The 22,309-nt window shown below is 41.3% G+C and overlaps 1 protein-coding gene across 1 annotated transcript in view; it reads right to left on the reverse strand.

The window, feature by feature from the left end:
* Positions 1–22,309, reverse strand: part of FLT1 (fms related receptor tyrosine kinase 1) — a 207,377-nt gene that overhangs the window by 28,778 nt on the left and 156,290 nt on the right. Inside the window, exons 15-18 of the mRNA XM_049778458.1 lie at positions 18,403–18,509; positions 11,079–11,211; positions 5,304–5,408; positions 1,533–1,646 (exon numbers count right to left, since the gene is read on the reverse strand). Of these exons, the coding sequence (XP_049634415.1) occupies positions 1,533–1,646; positions 5,304–5,408; positions 11,079–11,211; positions 18,403–18,509 (459 nt within the window). The remainder of the gene's footprint in view (positions 1–1,532; positions 1,647–5,303; positions 5,409–11,078; positions 11,212–18,402; positions 18,510–22,309) is intronic.

Raw genomic sequence — 22,309 nt, forward strand, 5'->3', positions numbered from 1 at the left:
AGCCAGTAAGCCACGAACCCACTGGATCTACTTGAGACACCTTCCATCAATCTGTGTGTATCTGCTGGTGCCTATCAAGGGACTTAGGTCTAAAAGCTCCCCCCTTCCCCCCATTTAATGTGAGGTGTTTGAGGAATATGGCAGAATTAGGAGACAATTGGAATGGGGTGAAAGGTGTAAGGAAGAGTGTGAGGAAGAGCAGAATAAAAAACAGAAAGGTAGAGAATTCTCCTTATGATTGCCCCTTCGCCAGACCCAGCCACAGGTCCTAAGATACCAAACAGCTCCTCTTGGCTCCCTCTGTGCAGAAAATAGACCCTGTCTATTATATTTGATTCACCTTTTTGTCTCATTGCCCCAGTCAGTGCTGTGTATGCAAAGATGAGGCAAACAGGGCAAGGCTGACTAGCCAAAAGCTTGAGTAGGACCTTCTTATGTTTAATGCTCTCAGGCTCCAGTTCTGCTCTGCCAACTCCTTTTCTTTGTTCTTTACTCATGGCTTCTTTTGTTTGGTTTTCTCCATCCAGTCTTGGTCTGGACCACGCAATTGACCTTGGTAAATATTCTTATGCCTGGAGCTTTAGGCACCTTTCCAGCTCAAGCTTCATCTGACTTCTCCACCAACATGGCCTCAAGGAGGAGCAAGAGGTCTCTGAGCCTGTGCTGGCCCCTCAGTTCTTACACAGCCCTGTCCCTGCTCTTGCCCTTGCTGGTAAAATTTGTCTGAAGGGACCTTCAGAGGACCTACTGGAGTCCTCCACAGTCACACTTCTAGAGGGCCATACGAACAGGATTCACTCTGTAGGGAATCTTCAAGAAAAGATCAGCCTTTTGTGCTTTTGCCTTAATCTCTAGTTACACTGCTAGTTACTAGTTACTCTAGTTACAGTTATCCCGAGAGAAAAAAAAAATCCACTATTAGACCTTGGGTCTGTGCAGAAAGGTCTAGAAGAGAGGTCTAGGACAAAATCTTTCTGTTCAGAACCTTTTATTAATTTATAATTTCACATGTTGCTTTATTTTGTGTTTCTAGGGATGGAGGCCAGCATCACCCACATACGAGGTGATTACTTCACTGCTGATCTCACCCCCAGTGAGGGGTGATTCTTCTTCAGAATCATTCTTGATCATTATTATTAAATTATGAAATAAATTATTATTAGATTATTCAATAAGAAGTATTATTAAATAATCGTTCAGAATTAACTGGATGGGAAGGCATTTCTTCTACACTTTTTTGGTGGGGAGACTGTGGAATACTCCTGGCTTTGTGCTTGGAGCATGTTGTGGGTCAGACTCTGACATGCTGTGGGTCATACCCATAGCTGCATGCAAGGAGGGTGCCCTGTTCTATCTTCCAATTCCTGTGGAAGGCATTTCTAGTCCTTTTACAAATGGAAAATTGTTTCCTCTGGACTTCTGAGAAGCTGTTTCCTAGGAGATGAGGAGAAAGAGGGTGGGCAATAGGGTGAGCATCTGAAGACTCCATTAGGGCACATCCTCAGGGAGAAGACATGCCCTTCTGTATTTACCTCCTTGTTTGGTGCAGGCTCCCAGCAGATTGACCACATTCAGGTGGTGGCCAATGTGAGTGAGGATCTTGAGCTCAGTCATCAGAGCTTTATACTCATTGGCTGTGGCCCCCTCTGTGTGAGAAGAGAGAAAGAGTAAGCCAGGACCCTTTCTGCCCTCCAGACTTGCATGAGGTCCATTTCTAGCAGAAAGGTCTGTCTCTAGACTGTTCCCCTTGCTCCCATCCTTCCGCAACTAAGTTCTTTTTGGCCTTTATAGTCAGACCCAGCGTGTAATGGCAACCATCAATCACTGGACATTTCCTCTTGATAGAATGAACACTGCTCTGCAAGGTGCTGACTCAAAGTGGGACAATGAAGGGCATCTGGCAAAGTCTCCTTCTTCCCTTCAAGTGTCAGTAACAGGCCCAGTCAGACTTTCAGGCAGGGAAGGTGCCCACACTTCCCCCTTTGTTCTCATTTTTCATTATTTTCTGAAGCATAGAGAAGAAATACCAGGAACCTATCAGCAGGTTTCCCTCTCTATAAACCTCACTCTTTCTCCCTCCTCCCCCATAACCCTCTCCTCCCCAAGTCTGCAGGGTTCTCTCAGGTGTGCAGGAGAGAACTCTGCAGTGAAGTCTAAGAAATGAATCTAATTAGACTGCTTTCCTAGAGGAGAATCAGCTGAATTTAAAACCTAAATTACATGTACTCTGTCTTTTTTGATGTTTCACTTCTAATGTGTTTATTAAAATATTTAAATTATAATCTACAAATCATATAGCTTTTTGGTTTATTTTTGGCCCACACTGGTAGTGCTCAAGACTGTGTTCCCTGCATCTGTGCTCAGGGATCACCCTTGGTGATGCTCAAAGACCACAATGGATGATAGTGTTTGAACCAGTGTGTGTAAAGCAAGCACCCTTCCCACTGTACTATCTCTTGGCAGCAACATTTTAAATATAAAAATCCTACTGTAGATAGGTGACAGAAAATAAAATTAGTGAACAAAAAAAAAATTCCTGCTGTAAGATATTTCAACAACACAATAGACTAGAATAAAATTGAAAGTCATTATAATCTACTTACTCTTCTAGAAGTAACCACCCCATAGTTGAATATTTAGAGTTTTAGACCTTTTTTAATGCACTGATATCTATCTAATTAAAGTTTTCTATGGCATGGGGAGCTCCCAAGCTGTTCTCATACCAGCAATTCTCAGGGGTTACTCCTGGCCCTCCACTCAGGATAACTCCTGATAGGCTTGCAGGACTATATAGGGTTCTAGGGAACAAACTTTCATCAGCCACATGCAAGGCAAATGCCCTCCTGGCTGTACTATTACTCCAGCCCATGTATACACGTATATTTTAAAGGTTGCTATTAAGTGTTTTCATATACTCTCCCCACTCTTTTAAACTGACAAATGGCCTTCCTAATGGACTTTTTGATGGGTGCTCCCAAGAAGTGTCAGGAGATTTGGTGACCCAAACGGTGATTCTCAGCCTTTAGTCAGTTCAGTGCAATCACCTGAGACTATACTATTGCTCAAGCCCTGAAGTCCTGGGAATACTCAGGTCACCCCAGCAGTATGGCAGTTTCTAAGCTCAGGGAACTAAGCCCAGGTCAGGCACATGCCAGGCATGCAACCTAATTGCTGTACTGTCTCCAGTTATATCTCTAAGGCGTCTTTTACATTATAAATAATGCTGCCATTAATCTGTGTACACACATCACTATTTTGTTTTGTAGGATTTGATTTCTGGAAGGATGTTAAAATATGCTCTTTAAAACTGTGGTCAAGCTCTACATAATATTTATAAGAACAAATAGTTTTATATAATAACCAGCTAAGTTCTTAAAGCCTCCCCATAGGGTTGAAATTGGTTCTCCATGGATGCACCACACACATCTGTGAGTTCCACAAACAGTAGGATTTCTCTTCATATGTGGACTGGGCAACTGGCCTGAAACATTGAAGGCTTGCTTAAGGGCATTTAGAAGGCATTTCAAACTTCAGGTCTTTGAGTACATTTTTTGCCTTTTCAGTTTCTCCTAGGAACATATGCTCAATTAATCTAAGCAAGAAAGTAGAATAAAAATATTTCCCCTACATGCACACACACACACACACACACACACATATACACACACAGTAATTTTATAGAGTGGGTAAATCGGCTATCAGGGGATGGCTTTAAAAAAGGCAAATATTTGTAAAGTTATTAAATACTTGTGATTATGCAAAAATTTTTTTCTGAGTTCTGAAAACTTAAGATTGAAACTTCATACTCATCCCTCTTAGGGTCTGAAGCAATAGTTCAGGGGATAAAGCTCTTGCCTTGCATGTGCTAAACTGGATTAAATCCTCAGCATCCCATATGGTACCCCTAACCCTGCCAGAGGTGATCCATGGGCTCAGAATCAGAAGTAAACCTCCTGTGGTACAAAACACTACCACCACCACCACCCCCAAAAAAACCCAAAACACCCTGAACTCATCCATTCCTTTATGCATTTGAGCCTCCTTTGGGTAAAGAGCCAAAAGTAGGCTCTTCTAGCCTGACTGTTTGGTGTGTGTAGGGGGGGAGGGGTAACACAAGCCATTGTCTTGGGCCCACAACAAACAAGCAATGCTTTAGATTTCAGGGATGTCTCCAAGCTTGACTTCTGTGGCTTCTGTGGCAGAGAGATGGCTCAGCAATGATCTGTACTGCATTGACCCTGAGCACCACTGGAAGTGCTCCCTGAGTACTGACCTAAGGGTGGGGGAGGGGGGACTTGAGCTCCAGCAGGGGTGGATCAAAAAGGAAAACAAACAAATTGGTTACTTCGCAAAACAAGTAGAGACTGTGGGTATTTCTAGAAGTTGGGGTCCCTGCAGGGATTTTGTATTCAAAGTAAGCTGATACCCTCACACCCTCACCTCCACACCAAAGAGCCTGAAGGGCCTTGTGTAGGTGATTCCTTCTTTATCAGCTGTATTTTTACATTTGTACACTGGGAGAATGGGAGCTTCACACAGCTGTGGAGAGATTTAATAAAAAAGAAACAACCATTTCCTGTGATTCACCCACACTTGCAGTACCTAGTCTCACTCTTTCTGGCAGGAAAGTTTTACCCACAGTACACATGTGGGTACTTCTTCTCAGACTCTGGGTCAAGTTGAGGGGAAGGTTCTGAAATGTAGCTGTTCTCATATCTGCCATCTGTGGGTGATTCAGGAGTGCTCAAGGCTTACTCAGAGCTCTAGCTCAGGGATCACTTCTGGCTCTATGCTGGGGGACTGTATGGGGTATCAGGGATCAATTCTGGGTCAACCAATTGCAAGGCAAGCGTCTTATCTGCTGTACTATTTCTCCAGCTCAAGAAGTAATTTTAATTCTTTAAGGACACAGGAATCTTTGACAGGTTTGGTTCACACAGTTGAACCAAACAGTTGCTACTGCTTTTCCCCTCAGCTCATCTGAAGAGTGTGGGTGGCAAATCATTGTGATTTTACTCCCTGACCAGTCCATTAGGGAATGGCCACATCTTTCACTGTTGAAGAAAGAAGTTGGTTTTGTGTTTGTTAATTTTTTCTTAAGAAGAGATGTTTTATGGTCATGACTAATAGTCTAAAAATCACCTAGTGTTGTGATAAACTAAATGTTCTTGCTTTCTAGTTTTACTCAGAGTTATAAAAAGAAAGCCATATGCCCAATCAGAAACCAGTGTCTGCTCCCAAGTCAAGTTCCAACATGTACCAGTGTTTAGGGGAAGTGCTGGATCAATGGAAAACATTCTTACCTTTCAGCATTTTTACGGCCACTGTCCGGCAGGTGGGTGATTTCTTAATGCCAAAAGCAGATGCTTGAACCACTTTTCCAAAAGCACCTCTTCCAAGTGATTTGCCTGTGAGGAAAATAAATCATGGGTTTGTGTGCAGTTCAATGGTGAGCCTGTGCCATCTTTTAGGAAGAATGTCTCCTGTGTTTCCAATCTTGTCCTGGCACTAGAATTGACATCAATAATGAACTGACCCAAAAGAGTCAAAGTAGGGAGCATGCTGATGGGGTAGATGTCTTTACTCTATTTCTGAGGCAACCCACTCTTCACAGCAAGGCAAACCCTCCTAAAAGTATTCTGTATCAGTGGGCAGTGACCATTCACTAAGTGCCCACGGCCAGGGATGCTCTGAATATTGGCTAATTTCTGCCTTTATTTAACAATATGGTTAAGAAGAATGCCTCTGTTTGTCACTTTGAGTCTTCTTTATTTTTGGTTTTTAGTTCTATGGCCACACCCCCGGATGATCAGAAGTTATTTTAGGCTCTGTTCAAGGATCATTCCTAGTGCTGCTTGGAAAAGTGTCCTGTGGTATTGGGGTTCTAATCAGGATCACCTGCATGCAAAGACAAATGCCTTAAGATCTCCACTGTCTCTCTGGTCCAAGGTACTTTCTTTTTCCTTTTTTTTTTTTTTTTTTTTTTTTTGATTTTTGGGCCACACCCGGCGGTGCTCAGGGGTGACTCCTGGCTGTCTGCTCAGAAATAGCTCCTGGCAGGCACAGGGGACCATATGGGACACCGGGATTTGAACCAACCACCTTTGGTCCTGAATTGGCTGCTTGCAAGGCAAACACTGCTATCTCTCTGGGCCCTCTTTTTCCTTTTTTAAACAAATTTATGTTATTGAAACCATCGTGATTTACAAAGTCCTTTATAGTTGGATTTCTTTTGGTATAATGGAAGAAATAGAGAATAATGTTTCTCCCATTTATTGATGATGCTTTGAACTGTATAAAATAAACCTTAATTCATCTCTCAGACTTTTTTGCAAACTATTCCCAGAATTTTTTTTCAAGTCTTAACATGGTTACAAATGTCTGCATATGAATTTGCCAGCCACAGTTAGTAATTCATTTCCATGACAGAGAGGTGACGACAGAATTGACACACAGCAACTTTTGTTCTTTGCTAGTGTGTGGTAGACTGTGCTCTAATGCCAGCCTTATTTCTTCCCTCCCTTGGCCCAGAGGAGCAAGGACTGAGTCTGTTTTGCTCAGAACCTACAGCCCCTTCTGGCAAAGGAAGATTTGCATCTAGGGATCATATGATACTTGGAGTGAGGCTCATACAGTTTTGGGTTAGTAGATGGCTCCTGGAGCCCTTAAGGTTGACGACAGAGACAGGGGCACCTCCAGAACATCCCAGCTACTCACATCTGAGGATACTAGCTTTTCTTGCACCAGGACATAATGTGTGACCTCAGGTGTGGTAGGGTGGGAAGAAGTGTGGCCTCAGTAATCCTGCTTCCAGCCCCATCAAAAGGAAGCTGTGGGGTTTCAATTAATCTAACACAAAACCTCTTTTCCCAACTCCATCCTCTGTCTCATATTGTTCTGATAGCCTGATCAACCTTGTCATTCCTTCTTCACTCCCTCCCTCCCCACTTCCTTCCTTCCCAGTGTCTTCTTTCCTACTCAGTGTCTTCCTCCCAATTCCATCCTGTCTCCTAAAGCAGACTATTGGTTTTTCTGTTGTTGTTTGTTTTTGTTTTTGGGTCACACCTGGCGGTGCTCAGAGGTTATTTCTGGGTCTCTGCTCAGAAGTCACTCCTGGCAGGCCTGGGGGACCATATGGGATACTGGGATTCGAACCATCATTGGTCCTAGGTCGACTGCTTGCAAGGCAAATGCCCTACCACTCTGCTATCTCTCTGGCCTCCAGACTATTGTTTTAAAAGATAATTAGAAAGATACTGGTGATGAGATTGGTTCTGGAACACCATATGCCTATAATTCAACAATGTACAACTTTGTAAACCACAATGTCTTATTAATATTTTTGAAGAGATTTCTAGAAAGGTCACAATAAAGCTTTATTTCTAGTGCATCATGTTTGGACTTTTGGCATTGTGGTATTACTTCTGTAAAAATGATGTCAACATCTGTCTCTGCTAACAACCACTGTCATCCAGCATCTGGTTAGGACCTGAACATTCAATTACTGCAAGTATCCCCATTGCAGTTGAGTCCTCATCCAACTCCTAGGCAATCCCGCATTAAGAGTACACAGTGGTCACCAGTGACTAAGCCTGACCATTACTCCCAAAGCACACACCATGGATACAGGTAGCCTCAAGTCTCTGCTTCTTTCTTCATATTCAACTGTTCAAGAGGGGGCTGAGTGATAGCATAATGAGTAGGGCATTTGCTTCGCACATGGCCCATCCGAGTTGGATCCCTGGCAACCCATATGGCACTCTAAGCCAGCCAGGAATGATTTCTGAGTGCAGAGCCAAAAGTAACTGATGAGCACTGCCAGGTGTGCCCCAAAGTCCACAACAAAAATAAACAAAAACTGTTCAAGAAAGTGGCCTGAATGAGGACTCCAGTTTCCATAAAAGTTTTAATAAAAGACATGTGAGGGGACCATTCAGGTGCCAGCCAATGTGGATCCAGGAAGAAAAGTATTGATAGAAAATGTTTCTGGTTTTGTAAAGTGCGTTTCATTTTCAGTTGAATTCTTTGCTTTTGAGGGGAAAGGAGTAGGAGTCAAAGACCAATGCTTTCTTCTGCAGTACCTTCCATAATTGCCATGAAAAGTGTCCTTAGGTCAAGAAATCCTGAGATAATCTTTATTTTGGAATGCTCCTACATACTTAGAGGGCTTTTGTTCCCTCAAGCCAGACAGAATCCTCTTCTTTTCCACCACTGCACCCCCGCACCCATTCTTAGTCATCACAACACACTTTATTTTGACAAGTATTTGGGGACCTTGCTTCTATCATTGAGAATAAACTTCTCGCTTAGTTTCCCTTTATCTTTTTCACTTAACTTCTTGGAAGCTGCTGCTCCTTCATAAAACAGCATGAAGCAATTATGGGCTCTTTAATCGGCCAGTGCACTGGAATCCTTCCACAAACCCATGGTTCCAGCATTAGGTAGCCCAGTCAGCTGGGGCTTGACCTTACCTGATCCTTCTTTTCCTTCAGAATCCTCCTTGGTGTTACCTGATTGTCAATGAAGGAGTTTGGAGAGAAGCCAGCTCATGTCCCACAAAGAAAGGATGTTGGTATATCCTTTAGCAATGCCCTTGGATCATCAGATTTCTGGGAGATCCCAGAAATTTCTGGGAGTCCCAGCTGTGCAGGACTCAGCTCATTGGCATTCAGAGTTGGGCTTAAAAAAAGTGGTAATACTTATTCACCAAATTCCAGTCCCATGTTTGCAATTTTAGGGGAATGATGACTTGATTTTTCCAATAGAAAGATGCACTCTCCAGAGGTTATTACAACTCCTGTGATAAATCTCTAAGGAGCTGCATTTCCCCTGAGGTTTAGTAAAGGATAGATTACCAAACAAGTTTTTGCAATCTCTGTATAGCAGGAATTTCACCCAGGAGCAGCATCTTTTTTTTTTGTTTTGTTTTTTGGGTCACACCCGGCAGTGCTCAGGGGTTATTCCTGGCTCCAGGCTCAGAAATTGCTCCTGGCAGGCACGGGGGACCATATGGGACGCTGGGATTTGAACCGATGACCTCCTGCATGAAAGGCAAACGTCTTACCTCCATGCTATCTCTCCAGCCCCAGGAGCAGCATCTGTGACCCAAGTTTTTGCTATATCTATTGGGGATGATTAATTCTCATCCCCTGACCAGGCTTCTAAGAATAATCATCTGTACCTCTAACTAAAGTCAGATGCACTTGGTCCATATCTTTCTCTGTACTGGACACCCATTGTAAATCTGCCACTTAAGCCACCCTTTTCTCTTTAAGCATCAAAAGTTGGCTATTTCGCTCATGACACATTATTATCTTCTGTCATTTAGTTGCCTTTCAAAACAAGCCTTAGGTTTCCCTGCTCCCCTGTGAATAGGAGAAGCATTCCTTAGGCTCTTGTAGATACACTATACTTTGAAAGAGGAAGTGTTCTGATTTGACACATTTTCTTTTAACCATCAAAGAGACTTACATGTACAGAAGCCAAATCAGAGCATTAGGCAATTGTGAGCGTCAGGAGGCCCATTCAATAAAAAGAAGCTCCTAGAATGGTGCCCTTTGAGACTCCTGTTAGGAGTAGTGCTCCCCCTTTGTTTGGATGTGGATCAATAATAGTACAAGACAAAGGATGAACATACAGGAGAGGACCTTGGGTCATACACTGAAAGAGACATGCTTGTCTATGACTAATGATTGTGCAAAGCAACATGGCTGAGAAGAGTTTATCCTTATGGGGAAATTATCCCAAGTTTCCTGCCAAGGTCACTGAGGGGCTAGGCTGGCTGCCATATAATTTAAGCTGCAGAAGGAACTCATCCAGTGTGCCACCTGTCTTTCACAACTCTAAATTTAGTTGCCTTTATTTTCTCTTGTTAGCAGTTATTGCTGGCTTTTGCCTGCCTCTCCACCCTTTTAATGATTCCCAAGTTTCTTTCCCCTGCCAAATCAAGCACACTTCTGCAGCCAAATCTTCTTTCTCACATAGGAAGAAATGTAAGTAGAATCATTTCCAGGTCTAAGAGAACAAACAAGAAATGCTACTTACTCTTCTTTATCTTTTCCTACCCCATTTCAATAGCCTGTATTTGTGAAAGGCAGGCAGAAGTCTTGCAGTTGAAATTGAACTAACAGATTTTTTGCAGTGAGAGGGACAAGCTCCAGGAACACTGGATCCATGATTTCTTTTTCAAGTTCCAACTACTAATGACTCTGGCATACCAAGCAGTGAGTGGAAAACTTTCAGAAGCTATGAGCCAAATATTTAGAGTGGGGTTAATTGAGCCTCCTGGCTGGAGAGAGATGTCTGAGTAGGAGAACTGGGGTGTAGGGTAGGAAAGCACATTGCCCTGATAGTGACAACATCTATATTACTTGAAAAAAAGAGAGCCCTTGCTCCTCAAAAACTGAATTTATATGACAGTTCTGGGACTGGCTTTTTGGGAACTTTCCAACATCTGGAGCAATTCAAAGTGGTTTTATGTTGAGGGGTACTTTCATTCATAGCCTTCATGTAGGGTACATAACTCTTACCAGTTATTTGATTTTGCTGTTCTTGCCATCATGCATAGTCTTTTACATTACAAATTTCTCCTCCAACATTCATAGTTTGCATGCCAGTGCTTGAAAGCTCCCTCTCCTCTATGGCTCCACTGCTCGAGAGAACAAATCTCACTCCTGGCCCTGCACTTACCCAAATATATATATATATATATATATATATATATATATATATATATATATATATACGTATATATATGTATATATATACGTATATATATATATATATATATATATATATATATATTTGTTTTTCATCTCCAGGCACAGGCTGCTGCCTGCTGCTCAGATCAAGTGCTGAATAACAGCCGAAGGAATTTCCAGTTGCTCCCTGTACCCTGTATTGTGGTCTCAGACTTGAATGACTGTTCTCAACCTCTGAACTCATCTCCTTTGCCCTCTTTTGGAGAGTTGGGGCTAGAAGTCCAAGCTTAGTTCCATTTTGCACCCCTCAAACTATAAAATTTGTTAGGTAGTAGGTACTTAGTATGGGTTTAGGTCTCTGTTGAGCAAATACATTACCCAGTTTGAGTCTCTCTCTGGCAAACTCCCACTTGCTGGCATCATAAGGGAGCCGTTGGCACTGTTCATCCAGGGGAACTTCTTCTGGGTCCATTATAATGGAAAGGTAGTCAGTCTTTATTTCTGAAGAAGACTGAGAAATAAAGACATTCCAGTCATCAATGAGAAGAGCAACTTAAAGAATCCAAATGATCCAATGTAAAAGATCACTCAACACCATCTGCTATTTTGGCTCATTTGGTTCAAACCATGTGGTCAGCTCCAGAACTCTGCTTCCATGTATGCAAACAAAGCATGTGGTTTCTACTAAACAACCCCTTCCTGCCCCCACACTAATTGCTATAGTTGTTCTAGTGTCACCATCAGCTGTCACAGAACATGCACGGAGACTGTACAGTGACTTAGTACTTTTAAACAATGAGCATATAATCGTCCAAAATACAGCAAAAAATTTTTTGTTTGTTTTCAGCCCACATCCAGCAATCTTTGGGGCTTAATCCTGTCTCTGTGTTCAGGGATCACTTCTGGTAAGCTCAGGAGATCATGTGAGGTGCTGAGAATCCAACCCAGGTCAGCCATGGGCAAAGGCAAGTGCCCTTTTGGCTCTACTATTTCTCTAGCAGTGGGGCAAAGCATTTTAATAAAATAATTTGCAGTATGGTTAAAATATTTTTTCATGGGCCAGAGAGATAGTATGGCACTTGCCTTGCATGTGCTCAACTTTGGATCAATCCCTTGCACTGTACAGAGTTTTCGGAACACTGCTAGCAGTTACCACTGAATACAGAGCCAGGAGTCAGAGTTGAGCACTGCCAGGTATGGTCCCAAAACAACAACAAGATAATAATAACAACAAATAAAGTAAAATAACTTTCCATGGTTTCACTGTAAAAGCAGAAATATGTCACAGATGGACAAAAGCGGAGAGACAGTAACTTGTTTTTCTGCAATGTCGAGAAAGACCAGCAGTGGTTCCATAAACTCAGCATCCTGAGGACAGTTGAGAGGGAGGTGTACAAAGCTTTTAAGTAGATCTTTAGCTATATACCCCCGAAGAAGATGATGGTATGGTTGAAATCTGACTTATGTTCAGTCATTTCAATGGCTAGGAACTTAAGGGTAGGGAGACATACAGCCATCCTCTGAGTTCTTAAGGCCACTGATAGGATGTCAAATTAGAAAGCAGACATCCGGGGCCGGAGAGATAGCATGGAGAAGGTCATTAGTTCGAATCCCGGCGTCCCATATGGTCCCCCGTGCCTGCCAGGAGCAATTTCTGAGCACAGAGTCAGGAAAAACCCCTGAGCACTGCCAGGTGTGACCCAAAAACCACAAAACAAAACAAAACAGAAAGCAGACATCTATCTGCCTTTAAGTGCTGGATTTCTATGGTTAAAGTAAAATTATCTTAGCAAATTGAGCTCAGAAAATATCTTTTGTTTTAGATCATAGATAAATGTATTTACATTTAGTGTTTTAAGATCCATATTACTGGATGATTTTCTATTAATTAAATATAGAGTGGATGCTTGCATTTCTGTGAGTATGAGAGAAAGGAAGTATCTACGCATTTCCATATAAGGTCATTTTGGTCACTCTTGCCTAGAAGTTATGTGAATTCATTTAAACAAGTATTGAAGTCCTTCTTCTGGGTGCTTTTTCCCAGACAAAATACTTCTCTACACACACCACCCACATGCTTCAGCCTTTCCTCTGTTCTGTCACATCTCACCTCATCCATCACTCTAATCGGGTCTCCACAAAAAATTATCACTAAAACGTGTGACAAATAGCTCAAAGCTGCAAGATCTGCCTGGTCTCAGAAGAAAAAAAAGAGAAAACTAGGGAGCATGTTTGTCATGAACTGCTTTGAAGACTGGTATTAGACTGGAAAGGAAGACCTGTCTCTAGCTGTAGGAGGCACTCCTCACTCAGCGTGCTAGGCTGCTGGAATAAGGTTTTGTTTTTGGTTGTTAATTTTTGGGCCACACCTGGCAGTGCTCAGTAGTTACTCCTGACTTTGCACCTAGGGATTATTCTTAGTGGGTTCATGGGTACCAAAAATCAAACCATGTCATTCACGAGCAAGGCAAATGCCTTCGTTGCCTATTGTACTATCGCTCTGACCTCTAGAATTCAGTTTTATGACTAAATGTTTTATTGCCCAAGATGGCTGAAGGCTCAAGAGACAGCCCAACTGAACAAAAGGTAGCTGCAACCTATTTGGGGAACCCCTCAGGTTGCTGAATGTTGAGAAGGGATGAGAAGAGGTTGAAAGTGATGGCTGAGGTGAGGGATGACAATGAAATTCCACTTCCTCAATGTGGCATCTATGGAATTTTATGTTTTATCTCAATAGTACAGATAAGAGTAAACACCAAACAAGCCTAATGTAAGGGCTGAATGGTGAGGATGGTAGTAGAAGTTTAGTTGATAAACAGTTCTTAATTGAATGTTAACACTGATCTGAGTTTCTTGGCAGTTTCTTGGAAACTGTATGGCTTGGTTTTGAGGTGCACAGCTTGGATCTGAATCACAGCTCAACTTCTGACCAGTACATGACCTTAAATCTTTCTAAGCTTGTTTCTTTATCTGTACTATCATGAGAGTGACAGACAATGCTTATCTCTTCGGATTGTTGTCAAAATGAAATGAAATAACCCAGGTAAAGCTATTAGAGAAGGGCCTGGTAGAAAGTTAGCATGGGTCACTGTGAGATGAGAATCTAGTATTGATCCAAGTACAGGAGATTGAAACAGTGTTTATCAGTAAGGAATGTACACTCTGCTTAAAATATCTGCATGAAAATACATTGATGTTGTTCTTCTTTGCTCCCCCCTAACTAATTTTGACTGTGTAAAAATTCCATTACAGAGATCATTTATTTCTCAGCCTTTCTCGTTGATGTCAGAATTGCATAAGTTTATAAGAAACCTAAAGACCTTCTTTAATTTTGTTCAAATTTATCTCCCCAGTTTTATTTCCACTCTGCTCCTACATTCTAAGTAATTAACCTCTCTTCTATTTATTTATTTATTTATTTATTTATTTATTTATTTATTTATTTATTTTAACCTCTCTTCTAAAATGGGGAGTGGAAAGAAGTAAGATGGTTTTTCTATTGTTTTCCTTCCAGCCAGGACCATCAGATTCTGTCTCTGAATTTTGCTTTTTTTGATGGCTCTTCTCTTACACTCTTCCTTGGAACTCTAAAGCCTGTATAAATAAATGAATGGATGGATGGATGGATGGATGGATAAATCTCTTTCATAGATTAGGCAACCCTGACATTTTTTTTTTTTTTGTGGTTTTTGAGTCACACCCGGCAGTGCTCAGGGGTTATTCCTGGCTCCAGGCTCAGAAATTGCTCCTGGCAGGCACGGGGGACCATATGGGGCGCCGGGATTCGAACCGATGACCTCCTGCATGAAAGGCAAATGCCTTACCTCCATGCTATCTCTCCGGCCCACACCCTGACATTTGTTAAATTTATTTTCCTGGGGCCGGCGAGGTGGCGCTAGAGGTAAGGTGTATCGCGACCGCGGTTTGATCCTCCGGCATCCCATATGGTTCCCCCAAGCCAGGGGCAATTTCTGAGCTTAGCCAGGAGTAACCCCTGAGCATCAAATGAGTGTGGCCTGAAAAACCAAAAAAATTTTTTATTTTCCTATAGGAAGGATCCTCTCTTCCAAAATGCCACTGTTTGAGCTTGTTTTATTCTAAATAGTGATATAGCTAGGGATGTAGTTCTGCAGTAGAATGCTTGCCGTATGTAAAGCCCTGGGTTTGATCCCCAGCACCACAAAAACAAGACAAAACAATGACAGAGCAACGGTCTTAACCCTCAGGTCTCACATTATCAGTCACTCCATAAAGCCCAAGTCTGATGTTTCATATTCACAATGGGAAGGTCTCCTCTCCTTGTCTCATGCCAACAATATACAGAACGTGCTAGTAGATTTAAATAGCAGTCAAAATTTAAAAAGATGAGTTTAAAACAGCTTGAGAGGCTAGGAGCTTGGCTCAGTGCATGCCTTGTATGTAGGAACCTGGATTTGATTCCCAGCACCACATCAAAAAACAATCAAGTACCATAAGTAAACAACAACAGCAACAAAAACCCAACCAAACAAAACTACTCTATTTTTGAATGACATGCATACCAAGCTGTGAAAATTCATGAAAGCAGCAATCTCAGGAGGAGAGGATGAGCCAAGTCCCCACCCACTAAGCTATGCCATCTGCACCCTCACTCACAACTGCCGCTTTGACAATAACCCAGTGTCACCACTCATTTATGGCTCTCTGCAGAGACACCAATCTGATAAAAACTCCAGGTGTTCTGGTATTTGGGCTGACATCATCAAGACTTTTTTTGTGTGAGGGTGGACACCCTCCCTACATCTTCTTCCTTCTGAAAGGCATGGAAGCCAAAAATATGGCCCTCAAAAGTATCAGCAATAGTGCTCAGAATTTCTACATGGCAGTGCTGAGGATACTGCCAATTTTTTTTTAACTATGATCATGCCCATAGGAACACACAAATTTAAATGCCAACTGCACCTGAAGCCAGCTAATGTTTAGAAGCAAAAAAGTAACCTCAACAAAAGTTTACTAAACCTTCTGACAATGACTTAATGACCTCATTGTGAGATACAATAATTTCCACAAATTTTCTCATTGCTTTTGTTTGTTTGTTTGTTTTTTGTTTTTGGGCCACACCAGGCGGTGCTCAGGGGTTACTCCTGGCACTGCACTCAGAAATCACTCCTGTCAGGCTTAGGGGACCATATGGGATGCTGGGAATCAAACCCAGGTCCATCCTGGGTTTGCTACATGCAAGGCAAATACTCTACCTCTGTGCTCTCTCTCTAGTTCCATGCTATATTCTTCTTATGCTTTCATCTTTCTTTCTTTCTTTCTTTCTTTCTTTCTTTCTTTCTTTCTTTCTTTCTTTCTTTCTTTCTTTCTTTCTTTCTTTCTTTCTTTCTTTCTTTCTTTCTTTCTTTCTTTCTTTCTTCTTCTTCCTTCTTCCTTTCCTTCCTTCCTTCCTTCCTTCCTTCCTTCCTTCCTTCCTTCCTTCCTTCTTCCTTCCTTCCTTCCTCCTTCTTCCTTCCTTCCTCCTTCTTTTCTTTCTTCTCTCTCCTTCTTCCTTCCTTCCTCCTCTCCCTCCCTCCTTCCATCCTTCCTTCCTTTCTTTCATTCTCTTTTAATAATTTTGCTCCCACTTACCTGGAACAAAATATATTATGATCAACCATGTCAAGTATGTGATACCTGGTTTAAATATTTGATACCTGGTTTAAAGAATTTATTAAACAAAAAAAAATAACCAAAAAATACTAAACATTAGATTTATATATGACTAACTTTGTGATGTCTGACAAGGTACATTACTTTCCAAACTCTAACTCTCTTCTAGGCTAGTTGTGTTTTTGGAAGAAATAGATTATTTTTTACCACTTTTCTTATTAATGGCCTAGGCTATTAATAGGGACTAACAAGTTTCTAGAAATTGAGAATGACTTTTTCAAAACTTTTCACTGGTTGATCTTACTTCCTAAATATTTATTGGCCCCAATAATTTAAATCTAGTTAACATTATTCCTTATTAGTGCTATTCTATAGTCTTTTATTAGTTTCTTCGCTGTTCACTGTTGTCCTTTTCTAGCACATTCTCCTTATAGCAGCAAAAAAGATCTTCCCAGACACAAATATCTTATATTTATGATCTCCTACCTTTGATTGCCCTCATCCTCATCCACAGGCTTCCTATTAATTCTAAAATACAGTCTGAAGCCCTTAAGGTGAATTACATGGCCTTGCCTGGTTACTTTGCAGCCTGGTAACCTTTCTAAATTTCCTACCTCAACTTTGCCCAGTTTCACCCAGCAGGTTTAGACTGGCTTTCCTCCAGATCCTCTTCCTTACACCATCCCTCTGCTTTGCCTCAGCCTCATATATATCCTCCCTTTGGTTTGCAAATACTTTTCCTGTCTTTCTCTGCACAGTCACCTCCTTTACACAACTCTAAAAATGTTTTTAAATTATATTGGGGCCGGAGAGATAGCATGGAGGTAAGGTGTTTGCCTTTCATGCAGAAGGTCTCGGTTCAAATCCAGGCATCCCATATGGTCCCCCGTGCCTGCCAGGAGCAATTTCTGAGCATGGAGCCAGGAGTAACCCCTGAACACTACCGGGTATGACCCAAAAACTACAAAAAAAATTATAGAAGGGTTTGGGGGGCATACGCAGCAGTGCACATTGAGTACACCTGGAAAGCTCAGGGGTATCCAATGTATGTATATGTGGTACTAGGCCATGAACTTGGGTTGGCAGCATACAAGGCAAGTGCCTTATCCACTGTGCTATTGCTTCAGCGCTCCCTTACACATCTTTCATCAATTAATTTGTTGCAGTTGGACATTTATCTGTGCCATAGATCAAAGCAGTCTTCTCCCACTATGTTCACTCTAGAATGTGATTTTCCATGATCCCAGAGAGTCTGGAACAGGGCCAGATACTGCACTGAGCAGGCACAGGTAAACAGAGGCATAAATGAAGGGAGGAAAAAAGAAATTAGGGTTGCCACCCCCTGAACTTCAGAGAAGCAAACTGTGCTGCAGGTGTCTAAGTTCCAAACTGTACCTCACACATTAAATTTAATTGTATCATGCAGCTCTGAGAATATGGACTAATAAAACTTTTTTTTGAATTTCTATGGTGTTCTTTTTTTTTTGGGGGGGGGGGTCACACCCGGCGGTGCTCAGGGGTTATTCCTGGCTGTCTGCTCAGAAATAGCTCCTGGCAGGCATGGGGGACCATATGGGACACCGGGATTCGAACCAACCACCTTTGGTCCTGGATCGGCTGCTTGCAAGGCAAACGCCGCTGTGCTATCTCTCCGGGCCCTCTATGGTGTTCTTATAAGAAATTAGAGAAGGAATTTTATTTGCTTCAGAGGTTCCAGGTTAAATTGAATTCAAAGACTTGATTGCATTTGTTTATTCATTTATCCATTCATTTATTGATTTCTACAGAATACTATCATGCATTAGAAGTAGGTGCATTCTATATTTTTATATAGAAGTATTTCTCTGGAAATAATCATCTGTTCATGGCTCTATATTTGCTTTTAAACATCCTACTGGGTGGGTGAGAGACATTTTGCTACATGATTTCTGAGTAGAGTAAATCAATGATAGGAATGAAGGGAAAGAAAAGAAGAAACTACAGGTTTGCTTAATACTTGCTCTAGAAATCTGAAAGAATGTAAGACTATTATGTAAAAATTAGTACAGAACTTCATTGTAAATGTTCTTACCCTTTTCAGTTTTCGTATAAAGAGAGTTAATAGGAGCCAGAAGAGAGTAGCAGCCACACAGGTACATGTCAGTGTGATCAGCTCCAAGTTAGACTTGTCGGAGGCCCCTGCAGAGACAAAACCATCACTTTCTAAGAAGCAATTCTCAAACACAGGATGATTATATGAAAAGTTCAATAACCTTATGTTTCATCACAGAGAATGAGTTCTGCTGGCTTCTTGGCCTGAATTAGACTCGGCTCACAATACTATCATCATAAACTTACATACAAATGAAAAGAACTTTTTATAGATCTTGTTAATGAGTTTATAAATGCTGTATGTAGTGAATGGCTAACTGAGAACGGGAGGAGAGATATAAAATGGGGAGAAAATTTAAAGTAGAAACAAAAGCCCACTGAAATGCTACATCTGGATTATGTTAAACATTTTCTTCCCAATGGGTTTTAGAGAAAATTCTAAATAAAAAAGAAAATATTCATGAAGAGCTCCTTTGGGACTTCTTCTACAGAGTAGATTTGAAAAATAAAACAGAGTTCAAGGACAGTTATTATTAATTGCTCCCTCCTTTTGGAACAACCAGCAACACACTTCCCCTCCCATAAGTAAATACCAATACCCCAATCAGGGACTTATACCTGACATTTGCAGCAGTCAGCATGCCAGGCTAAGAAGAAAGGTGAGTCCCTGAGCAGGATTATTCTAAATCACCCCATTTCTCAGAATCAGAAAGATCAAAAGCTGAGCTCTGTCCTCTATACCCAAAAGGAAAAGCTCCACCAAATTTAAAAAAAAAAAAAAACCAACTTCCAGAGAGAAATTCTGGGATTTGTAAAGGAAGACTCCAGTGAGTCAAAACATGGTTCCTGATTTACTGATATCAATGGAGAATTTCCCAGGAATCCTAAATGTCATAGAAAAGAAACAAGTTAAGTTAGGTCAAGAACTAGTAAAACTTCCTCTTTTCAGAAATGATGATGTACACTGATGATTTCATTCACTGAGTACTTTGTTGTGCCAAATCCTCACAGTTACCCTATAAATAATGGTAATAGGAGGACCCTTTCATAGATGGGCCTGTTTCATTTCATCAAAGATGTGCCAAGGATGTACAGGTAAGGCTAAAGGCTGGTGGGTCTAGGAGGATCAATTAGGGAATATCACCTTCCTTTCAACCTAACCAAGAGAATGCAAACAAATACACAAAAATTTGATTTAAGAAGCATTAGACTGAGCCAGAGCCATACTACAGCATGTATTGGTCTTGCCTTACACATGGTCAACATGATTTCCATCCTCAGCACCCTAGGAGTGATTGCTAGGCACACAAGCCCTGAGCACAGCTAGGTGTGGGCCACCCTCTATCCTCTGCCTCCCCCAAAAAATACTTAAAAACAACAACACTTCCGTGAAAGAATGGATATTTGAAATGGATTTTGAACTAATGGAAGGGGAGGGAACTAGAGGCAGAGGGACCAAAATGAGTGAGTGCCCAATATAGGAAATTATGAAGCTCCAGCATAAATATAAGGCACAGGACAGAACCAGATCCCAAGACTTCTGAGCATCTTTGTAACGGGTTTAATATAAATACTGGAAGCAGGTGGAGCCAGTGAATGTTCTGTGATTCAGATAATAGCAAATTTAAGATATAGAAACCTGTGTCTCTTCCCTTCCTGCTTTTCCATTCAGCAACCAGATACATATTAATCACTTCCTACTGGACATAGTCATAGAGCATCTTTGAGTCTAGATGGGAAACTGACCATTACTTCATGGGGCTCATCACTAAGTTTTCTTCATTCAGCTTCCACAGCTCCTGCCCTATCCCAATATCACTGCCTAACTCAGATTCTATATTAGCTCTCCAATCAGCATCATTTTCCTTCATTCCTTCCTCCACTCTGTATCTAGTGATCTCACCAAATCATAAACTTAATAAATATTGGGGGCCAGAGTAGTATAGCAGGTAGGGTGTCTTTTATGTGGCTTACCAAGGTTCAATCCCTGGCACCCATATGGTCCCCCAAATTTCTGAGTGAAGAACCAGGAGTAATACCTGAGCATTGCCAGGTGTAATCAAAAACCAAAACCATCTAAGATAAAAATGTTGGGTTCTTCACAGCAAAAAATAAAAAGAGCACAGCCACAGAACAAAGTGGAGCGGCCATGCACTTCTTATAGAACATGAATCAATGGCAACATGGAGTAAGAATCACACTTCAATCATGGCAATGGGAAAACAACACAGGACAACAGTATGCATAGAGAATGAAGATGGCAGCTCTGATGACTGAAAAAATACCAACCACCTAATTAATAAGGAGTTTAGAATAGAAATATGGAGGATGTTTGTAGAACTTAAATAAAACATAGATTGATCTGAATAGACCACAAATATAGAAATCAAAAACCTCCAAACTGAAATAACGGGACTGAGAAATGCAGTAGAGGAAATGAAAAACTCTATGGAAAGCCTCTCTAATAGAGTAACAGCAGCTGAAGACAGAATTAATGAGCTGGAAAATGAGATGCATAATAATACATAATAATACAGCAGAAGATATTGGAAAAGAACCTTAAAGCAAAAGATCAGGCAATGGAATAATACTTAAAGATTGTGAACAGATGAAAATAAAAATGTTCAATAAATTCAACGGAAACAACATAAGAATCAATGGAGTCCCAGAAAACCAGGAAGAAAATCCCCAGGAAGAATCAACAGTCAAGAACATCATTACAGAGAAAGTCCCAGAGCTAAAGACTGCATGCAATCAAATCCTGCCAGAAGAGTACTGGCTAAAAGAGACCCAAAGTAAAGCACCCCAAGACACATCCTAGTCACGATGACAAATCCCACAGATAGGGATATAATACTGAAAGCAACAAGGTCAAAAAAGAAATTACATTCAAAGGTGCATCCTTAATATTTACAGCAGACCTGTAACAAGAAACCCTCAAGGCCAGAAGGCAGTGGTGAGATATAGTGACAAACTCAATGAAATGAATGCTTCACCTAGAATACTGCACCCAGCCAAACTCACTTTCAGGTTTGAAGGAAGTATACAAAGCTTCACGGATATACAACAGCTCAGAAACTTTACAGACTCAAAACCAGCCCTAAAAGAAAAGCTGAAGGTCTAGTTTAAGGAAAGAAAGACCAACAGATACACCAAACTTCTACACAAAGATGACACTAAATCCCATGACAATTATCTCTCTCAATGTCAATTGACTAAATACACCTGTTAAGAGACACAGAATGGCAAAATGAATCAGAAAGCTGAAACCAACGTTTTGCTGTCTACAAGAAACACATCTGAATAATCAAAACAAGCATAGATTGGACCCGGAGAGATAGCACAGCGGTGTTTGCCTTGCAAGCAGCCGATCCAGGACCAAAGGTGGTTGGTTCGAATCCTGGTGTCCCATACGGTCCCCCGTGCCTGCCAGGAGCTATTTCTAAGCAGATAGCCAGGAGTAACCCCTGAGCAACGCCGGGTGTGGCCCAAAAACAAACAAACAAACAAAAAACAAGCATAGACTCAAAATCAAAGGCTAGAGGAAAATTATCCAAGCAAACAGCACCTAATTGGCCATATTAGTATCAGATGAAGCAATTTTTATATTCAGGAAAGCTATAAGGAGGAAAAATGGTCATTTTGTACTAATCAAATGATATGTACAAGAAGAAGAAATCACACTCCTAAACATATATGCACCCGATGATGGACCTGCAAAATATTTAAGACAACTCTTGACAAATCTGAAATGAAATATCAATACCAGCAAAATAATAGTGGGAAATCTCAACACTGCCGTGACACCCCTTGTTAGGTCAACCAGGTTGAAACTCAACAAGAATGTACTAGCTCTGAAAAGAGAAATGGAAGAAAGTGGACTAGTA

This window comes from Suncus etruscus, chromosome 8, assembly GCF_024139225.1.
Source record: "Suncus etruscus isolate mSunEtr1 chromosome 8, mSunEtr1.pri.cur, whole genome shotgun sequence".
NCBI lineage: Eukaryota > Metazoa > Chordata > Mammalia > Eulipotyphla > Soricidae > Suncus > Suncus etruscus.